The following is a 19,537-nucleotide window of genomic DNA, read 5'->3' as shown; positions in this document are numbered from 1 at the left end:
CAACTCAAGTATGATGAGCCACTCAACACTAACAGGGTGTTTCAGCCTTTCTATCATTTCACATTATGTGGTTAAGCATCTTCTGTCCATTACTACAGTTTTTGTTTCTATGGTAGCATCTCTTTACTGTTACTTAACTTTTCTCTTCTTCTCCATTTGTAAAGAACACTATAGTACGGGTGGTTATTGGAGGAACCATGCAGGTCATTTTTCAGCAATCAAAATCACAACAGCAGTTTTTCAACCAGTCATGTCTGCAATTAAGCTACTGCTGTTTATTTTCCTTTCTAATGAGCCCCTTACCTTCAGCATGACCACAAACTGCTACACAACAGATCAATTAAAAACTTTGCAGCTAATAGTGCGTTTGTTGTGTTAAATCTCTGGATCTCCGGAAGAAGTTTGGAACCAAGGTGCAATTGCACTTTTTGGCTGCCTTGATAGAGCCAAGTCACATTTGAAATAACACTTAATATTTAATTGAAGAAACATTGTATTCTTCAAAGCACAACATTTAACTTTAAAGTCCCACATAAGAAATGCATTTTATAATATGCAAAACAATCCTTTCTGCATCATTGCCAGTTTAATAAGAGGATGCATTTACTGGCAAACCACTAATTCTAAGTACATCAATTTAAGTGCAATATATAGGTAGCTTTAATATGCAGTAATTGGCTCATGTGTCCCACAAGAAGCACACTCAGATTCCTTTGGGTAGAATGGATAGTTATGTTAACATTATCTTGTTTTGCTGAAACAGCTAAAAAACTAATCTTATGAAACAATGTGACTTCATATTTGCTCCTTAAAGACAGAAAGAATAAGCCAAAGCAGACGTTTTATATTATGCATTCTAAAAATACCAGTGCAAAAAATTTCAACAATCAAGCTAATTTTATTAGCTTTACCTTTATATAGTGTAGATTCTATCCATTTTAGAAAAATAAATTCTAACCATAACAGTCAGTAATCTGGTTTCCCCTTTCCAATTGTCTAAAGGCATTACTGCATCTATTAAACACAATACCTCACCTTGCGATATTCATGGGAATTGTTCTTCACAATTAATCATACACCTTACCAAAATGAGTTCTATAATGATGATTGATTAAAGGTTTTGAACTGAAGTAAAAGTTTTAGACTGAGTGAATTTCACTACAGGATTTTTATCAATTACCAGATGTTTCTCTCGTCATAAACTGTTTTACCCCATGTATTCTCCATCTGTCCAACTTCACTATCAGCAACATGCAAAAACCAAATTACCAAAAAAATAAATCTGAAAAACTACACTTTGATACTGTAGTGAAATGGTTATGAACAGAAGACACTTATAATCTTATTTTTGATAAAAAAGGGAAAAGTTCACAATTAAAACAAATGGTTTTCATGTTTTATTTTAAATCCTGTTCATGTCAACTACAAAAAAAGAAAAAACTGACAATCATGAAAATAAAACTACTGTCAGGAGACCAGATACACAAGTTCAATCCATAACAAGGATGATTAAATCTATCTCATGTAGGAAATTCAACACAAGGTAAGTTCATTATTTTACAATATAAAACATCGTTGGCTCTACAGAAAGGGAGGGCTCACGGCATGGTTATACGTGCATAAAAAAAGGAAGGAGTGGGGGGAAGGAATGCTTTATTTTTATTTTTACAATTTTCCCAGGCACGTAACAAAACTGCAACTCCATTAACTTTTTACATCACAGCTAAGGGTGGGGGTGAGGGTGGCACACTGTTCGTCAGTGCTTGCTTTTCTTTGATTTCTTATGAGACCGATGTGGAGATCTGGATGATGACCTGGATTTCTTGCCTGATTTTTTGGGTGTCCTAGAACGAGACCGCCGAGACCTCTTGGGTGTCCTGGGTGCTGAAGGTGACCTAAATGAAGGGGGGGGAGGAGATTATTTTTGGATTTATAGAAAAAAAAATAGTCCTTTGATCTCATTAACCAACAACCAAAATGTCTGTGAGGTTAATAAGTAGGGTTAGGACAGAAAATGTAAAATGTTGCTTCTGAATAAGAAACCACAATTTTATCTAAAATATTCTTGAGCAAATACTCAGCGTTTTAAACAAACTGCCGAATGATTAATCTGTAGTAGCAAAAGGTTTTAGACCCTCTTATCAATACTGATGTAAATTAAAAAAAATACAAAGATGACTAACGAATGCATTAAAAGTTTGGCTTCAAGTTACATTAAGCCTCGGATGAAAACTGTTAGGTCCACCACCATCAGAAATGTGACACAAATGCAATAACTATAAAAAACAAATAACCTGAGAGAAACTACATTACTGCACCTCACAGCTTATACTATTCCCTCAGGCAGTGGAGACAGGATGTGATGCACTGTTGAGTATGCATTGGAGCAGAACACTAATTTTTGTTTCTATTCATTACACAGTGGTGAGAAAATACAGGGTATACATATAGCAGCAAAATAATTTATCAAAAGTAACACCTCAGAGATTGTTTCTTGTGTGCAAGAACTACATTAGTCATATACCTTTTTGAAGACTTTTTACTAGTGTCTCTTGGAGAATCTTTATGTGAGGACCTAGACCGAGAGCTCTCCTTTACATATGACCTGTCCGATCGCTCAGACCGAGGGGACGGGGACTTCCCCCTTCTGCTGCTCCGGGAAGGACTGGGAGACCCACTGTGCTTTCGTTTCCTGAAAAAAGCAGGAGACATGCTATGAGAATCCAGGACTCTTCTCGTCTGGGATAATTTCAGTTATAATTCGTAAGAACTCGTGACCCCACTTCTATCATTGTATTTTTTTTTTTGCATTTTGCAGTTAACTACTTTTGATTTGGAAATGCCAACAGTCCCTTCACATTTTGGGTCAGAGCAATGGCTCCTTTATGTATGGAGAGAACCAGGAAGGCCAGACATGCACCAACTGGAGATGGACACAGATGGGAGGAAAGGCACAGACCTCACTGATATCACCACAAGCCTGAAAGTAAGTAGGCACCTGTGTAGTCGTAGAGCCTTGTGCCCTAGTGATGCTCTGCCAACTAGGCGATCCCTGTCACTCCCAGCTCAAGACACCACCTGTCAGACTCACAACAGCTCTACCAGTCAATCTAAATTGGGAGCCCCTTTAACCCCACTTTCAATTTAAAAATGGAACAGATTCAGATTAAAGGACTGCTTTAAATTTAACCGGATATCGAGACGTAAAAGTGAGCAATTTTGTTACAATTAAATTTCATGTCTGCATAAAGCTCATCATTTTGGTTTAAGGGAAAGATCCAGACTCCAGTGCATCCCAAAAATGTAATCTCTGCTTTGTTCCATGATCCAGAGAAAAAGGAAAAACACTGAAAACATCTAAAGAGTCAGAAAAACAAGCAACAGGCGGTTGTGGTAAGATAGCACATTCTAACTACAGGTGACATCGAGTCTCCCTCTAAGCCATCACTGTCTTCAGCAATCCAACATTACAGTCTTGCATGTTATGATCATTACATACCACAGTAATGTAGGAAAACTGTCCAGACCAGTCCCCGGTATCATAATGGGATGTAACCAAAAAGGTGCAATGTATTCGGCATTTACTTTGAATATTCATAATGTCAGTTTAAATGTATAAAACATACTGGGATAAACATGTTTGTGCTACAAAGTTGTGTCATACACAACTTGTGCCTCCAATCATCTGCAATCCTCAGAAATGAAAACAAAGACTGGAGGTATTCAAACGGTCAACAATGTTAACTAACATAGGGCAAAATAACTTGTGTTAGTGCAGGGTTATTTCGAAGTCTAAAATGTAATCCCTGAATCATTCCAAGATAGATTTAAAAGGTTATCATCTCCAATGTTTTTATTGCTTAAGTAACCCGAATACATAATTTATGAGGATGTGAATACACGAAATACTGTGAATTAAGAGTAAAACGTGAGTGATGCGGAAGCCATGAGAAAAATAATTATACAATTTCAGAAGAATGTAGACTACTTAAATTTGCCTATTAATATTTTTAATTAGTCCAACTGTCTGTTGAACAAGTATACTTAAATTCTTTAAGTATTTCCGAAACCAACTAACCTCTCCTTTCTGGTTGGCGTTGAATCATCTTTTTCCTTCTTTTCTTTACAACGAACTTCTGATTTGTCTTTATCTTTTTTGTCCCGCTCTTTTTCTCTTTCCACTTCTTTTTCTTTTTCCTGGAATGCAAATCAAAGCAGAATATGCAAAAATAAAAAAAATGTGAGTTTTCCTATTTAATTTTTAATACATTACGGGAGAGGGGAGAACCTTGTTTTAATACTACTGTATAATTTCAGGTTTCTAAGTACTGATCTCACGGGCCGAAAACCGTCCTTCAGAAGCTTAGGGAGCTTCCTCTTGTGCGACCTTTGGTCCCCGCACAGCTGAAATTTGACATTAAGTTATTTTTAATCCCTTTTCACTGGCTTCAGTCTCACTTTAGTTAATCCACCTGTGTTTTACTTATTCAGTCAATTAAAATCTTACACCTGAAATTCCAATGAAGAAGAATAAGACAATATTTCCCTTTGTAATGATTCGGGACTGGGGGTTGCAATATTTGTGCAGCTTAACATTGTTACTCATGCAGTCCTCCACAATCTGATATAACAATATAATAGGGCATTGCAGTTACAAAAAAAGGTTTTTAGAAATACAGTATCAGTGCCCCCTTGTGGTGGGCAATCCAGAAAATCCTACAACAGAAATTATATGGTGATGAACTGTAAATGTGATAATTTAGATCTGACTACTGTCGATTACAAAACAGGGGTAGGAACAAATGGAGTATTACAACTGTAAAAATGTTTATTTATTTTATTATTAAAATTGCTTTACCAACCCTTTGCAATAGTTTATCACGATAATGTTCCACTTGCTCCTGAATACTCTGTCCAGATTTCTTGGGTCGTTTCCCAGACTCCAATTCATCTTGAAACTTCATAACTTTTAGCTGTATGAAAATAGAAAGTTGTGAAAATCCAAGCAGTGCTGATGTGACAAACTAACAGAATGAAACCTGAGAGGCATGGTCTCCGCCTTTACCTCAATTTCTCTTAGTTTGGCACGCTTCTCTTCACTCATTTCAGAGTACTTTGCAGAAAATTTGGAGTCGGAGGATTCCTCTTTTATTGGGTTTGAAAAGAGCGACTGCTCTTCTGATCGAGAACTCCTGGTATCATCATCATCGTCAGTTTCTTCTTCTTCCCTATGGAAGAAAAGTGAACAATAAAAATTCACTAAAAGAAGCAAAGCAAAATGAAAACATTGGAAAACATTACCCTTGTGATTATGAAAAGGTATATAATTGGCACAGATTATGTTCACAATAATGTGAGTGGGAAGATGAGAAATATCTTTAAATATCACCTTGCAAATTATACAGTCTAGTGCTGATAAGAAATTAATTTTTCATAAGAAATTAAATAAGAAAAGACATTTTAGGGTCATTTGAGGGCATAAAATACTGTTCTAGAAATTTGGAAACGAAATACAATACTTTTCAACACTGTAATGTATCCAAGACAATCTCCTGATAAGCCTGCTTTCGCACAACTGCAAATTAGAATGCAGGATGCAATGATAATGGAAATTAATAACTTTGCCTACAGATTCAATTAGTTTTTTTAATCAGATTTCACAGAAGGATAATTTTCACTTACTTTTTCTGTTCTTCTTCAGATTCTTCGGGCTGATCAAATATTTCCCACTTTGATGTTGTAACCGCTGAGGAAACAAAGGACCAACTCAAGCTAATTAATTTTTATTCCAGAAAAAAAATGAATCGATGAGCAAAACCTGGGGTGATAATGTGTATTGATGCAAAGATGTTTTTTTAGTAAAGGAGGTATTACAACTAAAGTACTCTTCATCTGTTTTTTTAGTTGTTGCCAGCCTACATCAATCCGTTTGATTCAAGACAGGATCCTTTCATCAAACTGGTGATTGGCAAGGCTGGCAACAAGCTAATGGGCACCGATAACATGCTTCCCCCTTACCTACGCAGAACTGTTGAAAAAAATTAGGTGCCTAAACTAAAATAGAGTAGTTATAAATTGGAGGTTAATTAACGGTTTAATGAAAACTTGTGCGAGTCAGCTTGTTTCAGATGTAAAGAACATATGTACCCAATAACTTACAAGTGACTATTAAGTCAGATCTTTCACAAAAGAAAAGAATGGCTCAGTAATTTGCTCTGCTAATTTCAACAGTGAGCATATATAAAGTTTACTTACATTTCACAAATCTATGATGCCTCACCAGTCTTTTAAATAAACATTCATTGGACATTTTCAACAGAAACCATAAAAGCCAGAGTATTGTCACACTATGGCACTTTCCCTCCAAATTCTAAATACAGTATTATGTTCATATTATCGTTACATTATTGTAACAACTAAAAAAACACATGAAGAGAAAATGCTTCTAAAGAGCAAAACCTTTTCAGAATAACACTACATTTTTAATACCTGCAACCAATGCTATACAAATCAGATGCAAAGGAAAACAATGCTTCCTATTTCTCAGTGTGAACAAGGACTGTAGGTTCAGATATGAAGTCCATCTGATTCAGAAAGTAACTTTCAAGCTAAAGTCTTACCTTGTGCTTCGAGTTCGGACTCATCTACTGCTTCCCATTTAGATGGCGCCATTTTAAAAGCAGGTTCCTTTGACTGGCTAGGAGCTTCCACTAATTAATTCAAACAAAAGAAATGATCTGTAGAGGCACTTATTCCTGAGAGCAGGGTGCACTTTTTATGCAAAGGGTTGTCAAAGTATGCAACATGAAGCGGCAAACCCACCTTTTTTAAAGAAATGGCTGGATGAGATCCTTGGACCAATTAGCTACTAGCAATCAGGCAGGATGGGGCAAAAGGCCTCCTCTCATTTGCAACCTTACGTTCTTAAATTTCTATTACAAATGCAACCACGACCAAAATTCAATTCCGATAACTTTAAAAAAATATTTTAGAAAGTACTTCTTACGATTAGTTTAGCTAGACACCTAAAGTCACTGTAACAGCAGTGCTGTGTTCAGCTGTTAGTTGTATTAGGAAAATCATAAATTCACTACTTATTCATTTATTGTAGATGGCTCCATTTCAAATGTCTGCGTTTTATTTACATTAAAAATTCACAGCAGACACAATTTCAAATTCATGACCAACAACAGTAAAGAATGTATTTAAAGGTGACAAAAAAACATTAAACAATAAGCAGAGGGATGACTTCTTTCAAAAGGTTCGGCAGCAAAAACATGACTTACAAGGAATACCATCAAGGTCATCATCTACTGTCTTTATTGGAACTCCATCTAGGTCATCTAAAGGAGCACCGTCTATGGGCGCAGTGTCAATAGGTACACCATCCACATCATCCAGTGGAGCCCCATCGAGCTCTTCTTCAATAGGAGCCCCGTCAAGATCTTCGGCAACTTCAGGCTGCAAGATGCAAAAAGAAGGCAATGCTTTTTAGCAAATAGGCAATCATAAAGAGTGCAAACGACTTCTCTTCACACATACACACACAAAAGAACAACGAAATGTGTTTCTTCTAATTTTCTACCTCTACGACAACAGATGGAGCGACATCTTTCTCCCCACTGAGGTTGACCAGACCAAGGAAGATGTTCTGGAGTTTGATTAGAAACGGCTCAGGATAAACAGTCCAGTCCTCCCATGCTCTGAAGCAGGACATAACTCTTTGCTGTGTTTGGTGTGGGAAAAGAAAAACTTGAAATTAGCTGAAGTGTCAATGATTCTAATGAACTACAGAAAGAATGGCTTCTTAATGTCATATATTCCATAGCTGAGCTTAACTACTAATGCTTCTCTATGACACTACTCATATTACTCAGTATGAAATCACAGATCAATGAAAGAATCCTAGATCAGAAAAGTTAGTTCTACATAATCAGTTTATCACCTTATCTACGTATACATTCACTAATCCTGAAGAAAAACAAATACCTTGAAGTTTTCAGATTGCAAATGGCCCTGTATCGTCTTGTATGTGGCATTGAGGTCTGAAAATATCTGGCAGAGCTTAGATTCAAAGCTGCAAGAAAAAATGTAAACTTTTACCCCTTATGTTTTTAAAACCAAGGGTGACATTTTAGTTTGTAGACTTCAGTGCACACTTACTATTTTCTATAATAAGAAGCATTGGCAACTTTTGCAGATGAATTGTACAACACGTCCGATACCAAATATAACCGTGCAATCTGAAAAAGAAAAAAAGAATGAATACCTGTCCCAAAGTGAAGAATTTACAAAAAACACAACGTGCATTAATAAAAAACACAAAAATCCCAAATAACACTCTAAGGAATAATTTAAGACTAGTTTAAAAGCCTCTTACACAGCAAGTGGAAGCATAACGGTATTAAAACACACCTTTTTTGGCAGTGGAGTCTTCAGTATAGACAATGATTCAGCAATACACTCCACTATTTCTTCAGCAGCTTCTGCATGGTTCAGACAGAATAGCATCGCATCAGCTATATCATTCTTCCGCGGTGTCAGGCCACGCAACATCTCCTCCAATTTGTCTCTTTGTCTACAGAATGAGAAACAAATTAAGTTAGGTTTAAAGTTGTGAAGTTAATTATCTGCGTCTTCACTGACACAATGTTTCTTGAACGTGAATCTCTGTGAAGTGTTATGTTTTGTGAAGCTAATTTAGGCAAGCTTCATTTTAGTAATCACCAGTAAGGGAAAACATTTTCATCACGATTTAAATTACCTTAAATTGAACCCGGGTATACTTATTGCTAGGACTATTAAGCAATGTTTAAAAAAATGTGTGAATGCCTGGGAAACTGCTCATCTGGCAGAACCTATCATTTGACAAAGATTATGGGCAATGACATAATGGAAAAAAATTCAAAAGCTTTCGATTAACCAGTAAATTGTTGCAGACTGTACAAGGGCCATACGTCCTTGAGAAATCCTTACTCTTCTTTTAGAGAGCCTTTTTTGGTTGTCTCTTCCTCAGACTCCTTATCCTCATCATCAAGCGACCCATGCAGATATGGGTTCAGGGGAGGCGGACGCCACATTGACCCATTCTTAAACATTCTGAAGTCTTCCGTCTTCCATTTAGTTGGAGAGTCTCCCTGTAAAAAAACATTGCAACCAGTTCAGTACAAACATCCTCTCAAAAAATTAAAAATGTCTGGTCAAAAAAATTCAAAACAGAAACCAGATCAATTAAACAACTTACCTGCAAGATGGAGTATAACTTCCACCTGTAGTAAACATGAGCCGGGCTTTGATTCTCAAAAAGAAACCTGTTTTAAAGAGGGGAACAAAATAAAAGGACATAAAGACTAATGTTTGGTGCAACGCTTTTCTCAATTGAAATGGATTATTTTTCTGGCTAAATGGTACCCAAGGCTCACGTGAAGTCTACAAAAACTGAAAATTCAAGCCAACGATTCTATTGTAAAATGAATGAATGGTCCTACGCAGATGTAGGACAAAAAAAGTATTTAAAAAAAAGAGTACAAACCTAAACATTGGGTTGTTAATCTCTCGGTTCATGATCATAGCTTCAAACATAGGTCCTTCACGCACCACAAACTCGATCATTCGATGTATCAGAGAGAGCAAATTCCTATAAGAAAAACACAGTTAAAGCAAACACATTCAGAATCTTAATCTCTATCCAAAGCACTCTCTCCACTCCACATTTCTACCACACTAATGGAACAGTTCTGGCTATCTTCCAAATTTAAGCAAAATTAGGATGGATAAACATTTACTTTCAAATTCATTTTCTGAGTATATATTATGTGAAATGTTAATATATATAAGACCTTTTAGAAATTTAAGCATCGTGTTACTAGATTAATTCAGGTCAGACCAAATTGTTTTAAACTAATTAAAAGCCAATTTTCATTTTCCAAGCCATTTCTATGTAACATTTTAGGGTGAACTTACTAACAAAGCTTAATGCTTAAAAAACAAAGACAGCCAAGATCATAATGTTTCGGACTTCAGTATTCTAAAATTTGCAGTTTTGCAACGTAATCGACATTGGAAGCACAAAACACTAAGAGGTAAAATTGTGTAAATTTATTGACGTGAAACAACTGCAAACCACATTTTTGAGAATAGGTAGCAAACATACGCATTATGCATAAAACATGACTAGCAGGGGCCAGTCTTTTAAAAGAAATAAAATCCAACTTTGCTTGAATTATTTCCATGATGGTATAATATCCAAACCACAAATAGAAACTACACATTTTCAAATTTTAATACTTGAAGAGCAAAAAAGGACATTAAAGAAAATCTTAATGTCTCAAACGTTAATCCTTCTGAACCCAATACCTACTTAAAAAGATATTTATTTAAATCAATATTAAAGAATTTATTCATAAGTAATAAAGCATGACCTTTAATAACTATTTCAACAGGTGGAACTTCATTTTAACTCTTCACAAATTGTAGTATAAAGCTACAAGCATTAAATTGTCTGTCTGTCTGACCACTGTTTTACATTGTGTGGTGAAAAGGTACTAATTTATAAATGTGCAAACGTAGAACTAATTTAAATGTAGAACTTCAGTGAAAAAAAAGCAGGAAATAACTACAACAAATGCTCTTCTGTAGCAATTAAAACTGTTGCAGTATAAACTAAAAACCCAGTATCATTCAATGCAATTTTTCTGATTTTAAATTTAAAAAATATAGAATTGTTGGCCTTAATAGGCTAAATTTTAAATGAAGACTTTCTACAGTGACAGCTGCGGCTTCTTGAAATGTGACTAATAAAATGTACAGGATTTAAGAATGCATGGAAGTGAATAAAGGTGGATGACGAGCAAGAAAAATAATGTGCTATTTAAATTAATTTAGGTAAAATGTACAAATTAGCCTAAAGTGGCCAACAAAACAACATACGATGCCTTTCATTTACAACACAATCACATTTATTGGAGCTGATCGTACCAATGTCAGGTAAAATTCTGTATACTTTCCCAATCCATCCCATGACGCTTTTCTGGTCCCTCGCTGCTGCAGACAGTTCAACTTGTGCTGCTCACCAAGGCCAATGTCAAAGGTCATACAGAATAAGGGGATTGGATTTATCTGCATAGGTAATTTGATTTTACCCATGCTTGGCTGACAGAGGCCAGGAGGATTTTAGTTAAGAGTGAGCAATAGTATAAAAGGGAAAGGACTCTTTTCAATATAAGCTAAGACAGCACTGCAATTAGGTACAGCAAACAAATAACTTGGACCATTAGTGTAAAAATAAGGTGTAAATCCTGATTTTATGCATGTGAATTAAATACGAAGAAACACCAGAGAACGGCTGAGATAAACTAGCCTTAGTTCTAAGAGGGATCTTGTGCTATTTATGCTTAAATGATATCTGACTTATTTCTGCTCTGTCAACTGTGAACTCACTGCTACGTTAAGCATCTAGTGCATACAATTATTAAGTCACTGATATTATAACAATATAATACGATATATACTATTTTTGCATTTTAGATACTAATTTCAAAGTGGGCCCGAAAAGGCTATATAACAGTGGAAAACATTACAAATATATTCCTGTTCAATTTCAAGCTTTGTTTTCCTTGTGTTCCATTTATGAATAAACTGGACAATCCTTATTAAAAAACTGGTGGAGTTCACAGCCCCTAGCTTGCCCACAGGAACTATCAGGACATATATCTGGCAGGGGTGGGGTGTTGAACCTGAACTATTGCTCACTCAAACTAACCTCCAGTAGCATGCAACGCCCAATTAATCCAAGTTTTTTTAGTTATATGGGACTTGTTTTTCTACAATTTACATCAATTTAAAAAAAAGAAAAACATGTACCTTTCTGTTGGGATAACCACTTTGACTATGGCTTGCGACAGAGTCTGTATATGAAGTCACATCAGATAATAAACATAGAATATGTGAGTATTGTTAACAAGCAACAAGCAAAATATAAAATGCATTAAAAATTGCATATTATAACAAACGTTCCTTTACTGCTGTCAGTTTTCACATAAGAAAATGCTAACTTCTCCCTGCACTGCATATTTCAATCAACAGAAAATGTAAGAAAACTACTTCAGTTATAATGCAAATGCCTAGACTTCAATTTACAGATTAACTGATCAATTTCACTAGCATTAGAAAACTACTTCAGCTCCTTGAAATGCCTCTTTAAGGCTACAGAAGTGTTTCACCATAATAATTTAAGTGCTACTGTACAGTACAAAATACTATGTACATAAATCAATACATACTGAAATAAGCACAACAACCTAAGACACATAAATAACTACATAAAAAATATGACCTCCATACTTACCTTTTTTAAAAAATCACAGAACATTTAACCTTACATACTAGACCATACTAGCAATGATATCAATTTTATTTTTCTTATTTTAAATTTTGAAAAATCAGATTTAAAAAAAATGCAGTGTACAGCTGTTTACTTGTATTCATTATGTTTGGGAACATAATGTTATATATGTACAAATAGTGCACTACGTAAATGACTATTATGAAAGAGGGATTTTTTTCTATTTAGATAAACATAGGATTTCTGAAAAGCAAGGCTTTACAATCTTACCAGATTTCACTTGCTTAAAGAAAAAATTAAACAATAACTTAAGTTGCCCATGCATAACGTACTAAATTACCTTATCGAACTCCTCTTTGTTTTTGGGAGGGGGGAGCAATGCGGCATTGGGATTCTTCAACCTCTCTCTTGGCTGTGCATTGAAAGGAAGCCCTGATGGAGGTGGTGGAAGGGTGTGCTCCATCATGGAAGGTGGAATGTATATGGGGTGAGGGGGGATTGGTACAGCTTTCCCCCATCCCAGCTTCATTTCAAAATTCATAATCATCTTTCCTGGAATGAATAAAACAAAAGACTTTTATGACGGCCTGTCATCAAATCATTTCAACACGCTAAGGCCAATTATTGTTCTATATGCGCAACCTGTTTGGAAGTACCAACTGCTCCTCCCACTCGTGACCTCGCATGGTGCAAACTCCTCCGTGCCAGAGAGGAGAAGTGGTGCCACAGAGGCTATCGTTGGTCAGAAAGCCAAGGCAGCTTTGGCCATACATCAACTTTCCCACCCAGGGAACCCAGGCTCAAACCCATCAAGCCAAGGCCATAGAGCTCAACCAGCACTCAAGTCAGAGTCTTCACTACTCGGAAACAACTCATTTTTAGCTCTTCACTCGAACGACACGTAATCGTGACCAATATCCAACGTTTCAAAACCTGTTCTCACGCAGAGATTTTTCAGACTACATCACTAAAAGATCAGAACATTCCCATGAAAATCAAGGATACTGTTTCCTACGCGGTACACTAGTTTCTTACCGTTTAAATGTTTTAATGCTCTTTCCGCATCTCTTCTACTCATAAACGCCACAAAGCCGCAGTTCCGTTCCCTAGCACGCTCTTCATCGGTTCTTGGCCACATGATCTTCACACTGGCTAAAGGACCAAAGCGGCCAAACTCCTGACACAGCATCTCTTCATTCATCTAGGAAAGAAAAACCTCAACTGATCGAACTCTTCCGGCAACCGAGAATCGCACTTTTGCATGCGTTCTCTCACTTATCGGGGTAACGTCCTCAGACATCCATTTCAAAGGCAGTCAAGAGCATTTCAGTTACCTGAGGGTTTATATTCCCAAGATATAAATTAGTGGTAGAAGGATCCCCAACATCATGCGAACCGGGCGCGGAGTCATCGAGAACTACAAAACAAGAACAAAGCAATTTATTTCTTTAGAGTTGAGAGTGCCACATGATCAAATGATATCAAACGAAAAGCATGCCACAAAGTAAAATTAAATTACCACTGGACGGACGGTTTCTTCTTGAAGAACCATCCGCTAAAAGAAGCAGAAAAGCAGTAAAAATTTTGTTTCAATATAACGACAGCGAGGACACTACGGTACTACAGGGAAGGCCAACAGCTAACAGAAATAAGGAGACTCAATAGTATTTTAAAAAATGCTACTCACAAGATCGTCTCGCATCCATACTAGACAGAGGTTCAAATCTGCTGATTCGGCCCTTCATCTTATGTCGCTCATCACGCTCTTCCTGAATTCTAATTACAAAAAAACAAGTTATTAAATATGCTATAATTTAAATAAGAACAAAGAGCACACAGTAATCAAACTCACTAATCCAAATTTCATTCTTATGTTTAAATATTTCTCTTATAAGAATAGTAAACTGCAATTTCAAATGACCAGGTGCTGCATTCCAACAAATAAGCTTAAACCTGAACTTTACTTTGATCACATCTTATAATTAGTCAGTGTGAATTAGTTAAGAAAGCCTGAAACAAGTTGTGCTATTTGTATATGTTGTGTATAACAGGGAAGAGAAACCTTCTGTGGGTGACCAGGAAACAGCCCATTTATTTTACAATTTTTGTAGTGTCAGTTTTTTAATTTGTAATTTTAAAAGGTACAAAACAGCTCTGCTAACTATTTTATATAACGTTGTATTGTGCTGTACAATAGTATTAAAAATTACACTGAATAAAAGCACCAGCTTGATGATTGAGTAATCTGTAATAGCAGTAACTTCCTCAGATACAATGTTGGTATGGTTCTGTTCCACACTGAGAGTTTGAAGTCTTTCAGATGTTTCTCAGTTTAACAAGTTTATAAAGTAAGAGTCAATATCATCGACTCTGCAATTCTTGCTGTAAGAATCGAATTGCATCTAAAAATAAAATCATCAGGGACATGAAGGGGCTCACAATATGGCAAGTAACCACCATCTTTTCCCATTAAACAATATTCTTGATGTAATTCAACAAGATGTTCTTTTAATTGATATCCACTGGTATCAAACAGTTTAAATATCTTGTTAAAAATAGTAACTACAACTGAAATCAAACAATCAAGTTATTTATTTTACATCACATGTAAGGCATCTGCAACAATTTATGGTCAATGCCAGTTCAGATCAGTGACCCCAAAAAACACCTTATTTAATAAGCTAGTTTATGGAAGATTTAAGATATGACAAGGGAAACTTTGCAAAGAATGAAACCAAAAGACATTTTAAAGAGAATGTCAAACGAAACACCTCAGATAAATTTGAGCTCTAAAGAAGAGAACACACTTACTGTTTTAATTCTTCTTTGAAGAGTTCCAAATTGCTCTTCTTTTTTTCCTTTTCTCCCTTCTTTAATGACTATGAAAGAAAAGCATATTTCTTTTTATAGTCTATCCAGCGGCTTACAAAATATTTCTTTTTTTTTAATGGGTTCAAACTAAATTAGAAACAAAGCAGCAGCATTACAAGGTACTTACAGGCCTTTTATCGTGTACAAAAAATTGCGGAGGTTTTTCAACAGGCATAGAACTTTTGGGCTCCACAAAACGAGATGTTGGTTTGTACAGTTTCCCTTTCTTCTCATCTGCTTCAGATTCTTCTGCAAAGGAAAAAAAAATCATATAATTTTTTATTATCCATACACAATAAGAAACTTAACATATCCTCTATAACCAAGCAATACTAATCATAGTTACCAAAACTATTTCACAAAATGAGGTCCCAAAAGCAATACTTTTAAATCCCTTTCTAAAGTAACAAGCTAAAAGATTAAAAAATGCACCTTGCTCTTGTTAAGCATGAGGTGCACAACATTCTACAAATAGACACATAGAGCATGAAATATTAGCCGTACCTTTTGATGCATTTGCAATGCCTCCTCTAACGAAAGCTTTCACTTTACTTCCATCTCCTCCTTCAAACGCAGCAAGAAATTCTTCATATATCTCTGCTGCTGCTCGCTCATCCTCCTAAAACAAGAGACAAGTGTAAGACGACATTGTCCCAAGTAAACATACTTTACTACAATCAGACACCCACTGCAGCTACCTTAGAACAGAAATTTGAAACACATGAAAGTTCGTGATGAAAGCTTCTACAGAGATTCCAAAGACGCTTTTCCCAGCGTCAGAATTTTGAATGAAAGAAAAACAAAATGCATTTCATACAATGAAGTTTATTTTATTGAAAATTAAACGGATAAAGCCCATGCTGGACTATAAAAATAGCGAAGGTACAATCGTCTATGGAATGGGACAGAATGCTTTTTATCAGAAACATGTTCTAAGGTTTCTTTTCATGCTGCAGCAGAAACAAATGTAAATTACATCCCTTTAATACCATCTGCAATTACATGCTTCATCGTGTAATTACACGTGATACCTCACTGCAAAATACTGGAGTGCTTAAAAAACGGGCCAAATCAGAAGTTGGCATACATTCCACACTATGTAACTCATAAATATCAATACATGTTTTAATGAAAAGTTATGAGAGATTTTTACAAAAGGGTTCATCTGAAGGTGGTTTGAACTAGCTATACCAGGAACATCACCAACTCCAACACAATAAGGGGTGATAATATACGTGCCACAAACTTTTAAATTACAGTAATGAAAAAAAAACAGAACAAACTTCTGACCAGTAAGTGCCCCACTAAATTACTAATCTTTAATTGCTCATTAAAAAAAGATGAATTTACAAAATATTTCTACATTAAAAAATGGCAAAAACATCTAGTGTTTGAAAGTAACGTGGAGGCCATTCTTTGCAACTTTTACCTTCTTTTTAATTTCTTCTTGTTCCTTCTTACTGAGAGTTCTCTTAGCAGCAGACATCTTGCCAATACTGAAGGACTTTAACTTGCTCTCCAATAGAGTCTGAAATAGATTTAAATACTCATGACCCACAAATGGTCATATCTGACAAAAAGTCGCTCTAGTACAATCGAATAAATCTTTGTTATAACCAATATTAAGTTTAATTGCAATACTTATGAAAATCATTTCAGACTGAATCCATCCCCAACCATTTTGGGTCGACAGAAGGTAGAGTTTTGAGCAGTTAAAAAAAATATTTACCCCCAAAAATTAAAACAAGCTTATTATGCATTAATGGTAGTAGGAACGTCTCAAATATTTCTGTTCGTTATATTTCAAACATTAATATTCTATCAGTATGTTGAGTGAAACAAACACTCATCAATTTCCTTCAAACAACTCCAAATCGTGGTTTCCACGGTTATAGCATTTTAAAATGAAAAAAAGTGTTAAAAAGACCAGTGCAGATGTCACAAACGCGCAGTTTCGACAGGGAAACAAATGGGGGCAGCGCAAAGTTCGTTTTCAAAGTGCAGCAGCTCGCAAGTAAAAAATGTGCTGAAAAAAGTGCTGAAAAAGACCCATTCTAATTTGTGTTCGCGCGTAATACCACAAACCTAAGTTTGAAAACTTAAAGGAAAAAAAAAGGTAAGAGTTTCCAAGCCAAAACCGCAGAAATAATCATCCTCACATATAGCTCTAATGCAGAAACGTCACTACGGACATACCTGAACATGCAGTGCCGCTCAACCGAGCTTCCCTCTATAATGAGCGGCACTTCACGACATCGGAAACTCAAAACTTTTTTAAGGAAATCGTAGAAAAACAATATAAGTAAGGCCTCGTATCGAGAGACCGGTTTACTACTCCTTTGGCTACATAAACATAAGCCCTTAAATGCACGGTAAAGCCTGGCAAACAGCTTAATTAACTCAATCTAGAAAGACGGAACAGCCAGCGTCCTGGCGCTAAATTTGAATAAAGATCGCACAACAAATAATCTGAAATTAACAAAGTATGGCAGTTCGACCGGATCCTTAAATTAAATTGCACGACGCAATTGAGACCCACTATCAATTCATGGGAGACTATTAAGGTAGACGTTTGTACATACTGTACATAACACAGGCATGGGGTAAGCATACGGGCTAAGATTGCAAAGGAGATCTTCCAGCAGTCAGGCGCACATTATTTAGTTTCAGAAAAGTGTTTGGAAAGCGTTACGCAAACTGTACAGAAAATATTTTTTTCCAAGGACACCTTGGTCAAAGACGCACGTTTACTACTGCTTGGGCCGTAAAGAAACCCCTCGGCCTTCCATCTTCCTGCACGACCGCACAATGCTCGTCCCAGGACTGTCACATACCAGGCCAACGAACACAAACATCAAATACAACTATGGCAAAATACGACATTCAAACACTGCTGAACTAGTATTCAGACTCGTCTTTGCCATCTTATTTTAAATATATCCCCCAGGAAATTAACTTACCTTTGCGCTAGCTTTCTGCGCACCGCCAGGCGTTTTGTCCGCCATCTTCCTTCCTCCTTCACTCGCGTAATCTATCACCGAATACTTGATCACAGCGCGGCGGAGCGGAGGCTTTTTTCAATGAGTCGATTGCCGATATATAGATGGGTGAGAGGACGGGCAAAGTGTTGACATGGAGGAGTCAAGCGCCTTAACGATACACCCGGTACCTTTATTTATAATATAGGCCACTGTTGCCAAGAACGACGAAAAGCAATAATGTATACTTTATTTTAATCTGATAGGATACATTATAACATAACACGTGGCATTAATGTCTTAAGACCTCGAATCAAATTGATAAAAATCCGTACAGCTATGTTTAAAAATCAGACGCTTTACCTGATTTTACTATTAAAAACGTATTGCTACCCAGCAGAGAAGGGCACAGAACAATGACGGATACACCATTTCGCACGTTCATAAGAGAGCAGTGCTGGTAATGGTACAATCAGGTAATCGTGGTAATGATAATTTATCTTTACTGAAATAAATCAAGAAATACTTAGTAAATAAGTATGAATAAAATAATACTGAAATAAAGCTATACGACTGAGCTGATGGATTTTTCTGTATAAGTATCCCCCCTCCCGCTTATCTTCTCAGAGAAGGTTATGGAATGGAATTCGAAAGTGTTTTCTCTTAAAAGCTATTTGTTTCCCATCAGGAATTTAAGTTGTCTCATTTTTTTCTCAGCCACAAAGTGCTGCAGATAAGACACTGGCATATCACATATGAAGTCGAACAGTTAAAAAAGTCCCAATCTGTTGTTAAATTTTCCACCTACATCTTTGGCAGGGTACAGTATGTGTTGATCAGGTCATGTGCTCCATTTTGACAAAGTAAGCACATATGCATCCTATGCAGTTGATTATATAAAAATGTTTATGAAAACCCACAGAACAGTGACCTTCAAGGACTGTGGTCTGACATTTCTCTGAATCTCACATAGTATGAATTGGGTGAATACTTTAATATCACCCTTGGCAGGATGTGACATTTCTAGAGACATTGAGTAAATTGAAATAAGATCAGGAATCCTAAATGGTACATCTGCAGCCCATGCCTGTAAGATCCCAGGTGAGACAATTTCATACAGTGTGTTTAGGGGATGATTGTATAGGGATCATAATAATCAATACAAATCTATTGGCAGTATTGCAAGGCTGTTGAAAAGCTCTGAGATGGAAGTTTTTTTTAAATATTTTGCTGTAAGCCGGTGGTAAAAGTGTGAGCTGAGGCACCATCTTCCATAGTAAAAACGTCCCTCTTTCAACAGCTGGCCTCTGGTGTAAACAGGCTGAAAAAAGATCTGTCTTGGCAA

The 19,537-nt window shown here is 36.2% G+C and overlaps 1 protein-coding gene across 2 annotated transcripts; it reads right to left on the bottom strand.

Annotated features, from left to right (window-relative positions):
- Positions 1-1,374: 1,374 nt before the first annotated feature.
- Positions 1,375-18,332, bottom strand: u2surp (U2 snRNP-associated SURP domain containing). 2 transcript variants are annotated; one of them, XM_088613528.1, is made up of 26 exons: positions 18,175-18,332; positions 16,644-16,742; positions 15,719-15,833; positions 15,342-15,463; positions 15,155-15,222; positions 14,031-14,119; positions 13,863-13,898; positions 13,678-13,760; positions 13,379-13,544; positions 12,684-12,895; positions 11,863-11,906; positions 9,533-9,637; positions 9,245-9,311; positions 8,977-9,137; positions 8,416-8,578; positions 8,164-8,243; positions 7,990-8,077; positions 7,586-7,726; positions 7,287-7,461; positions 6,621-6,710; positions 5,683-5,746; positions 5,066-5,228; positions 4,863-4,973; positions 4,079-4,197; positions 2,525-2,692; positions 1,375-1,895 (listed from the first exon to the last, which is right to left on the bottom strand). In XM_088613528.1, the coding sequence occupies exons 1-26, from the start codon at positions 18,217-18,219 to the stop codon at positions 1,757-1,759; spliced, it is 2,913 nt and encodes a 970-aa protein (XP_088469654.1). In that variant the 5' UTR covers positions 18,220-18,332; the 3' UTR covers positions 1,375-1,756. The 2 variants fall into 2 exon arrangements, with proteins under 2 accessions (XP_088469654.1, XP_088469662.1); XM_088613536.1 differs by lacking the exon at positions 13,863-13,898.
- Positions 18,333-19,537: the final 1,205 nt, after the last annotated feature.

This window comes from Lepisosteus platostomus, chromosome 2 (genome assembly GCF_059453375.1).
Source record: "Lepisosteus platostomus isolate fLepPlt1 chromosome 2, fLepPlt1.hap1, whole genome shotgun sequence".
Classification (NCBI taxonomy): Eukaryota; Metazoa; Chordata; class Actinopteri; order Semionotiformes; family Lepisosteidae; genus Lepisosteus; species Lepisosteus platostomus.
The sequence above is the reverse complement of the archived record's forward strand: the minus strand, read 5'-3'. Positions and strand labels throughout refer to the sequence as shown.

Bases quoted from the DNA above. Each gene is read 5' to 3' on its own strand.
- u2surp (XM_088613528.1), bottom strand. From the start codon at position 18,219: ATGGCGGACAAAACGCCTGGCGGTGCGCAGAAAGCTAGCGCAAAG. The intron at 13,761-13,862 runs GTAATTTAATTT...CTTGTTTTGTAG, and splicing joins AAGAAACCGTCCGTCCAGTG to TTCTCGATGACTCCGCGCCC. The intron at 4,974-5,065 runs GTAAAGGCGGAG...ATTTTCATACAG, and splicing joins CCAAACTAAGAGAAATTGAG to CTAAAAGTTATGAAGTTTCA.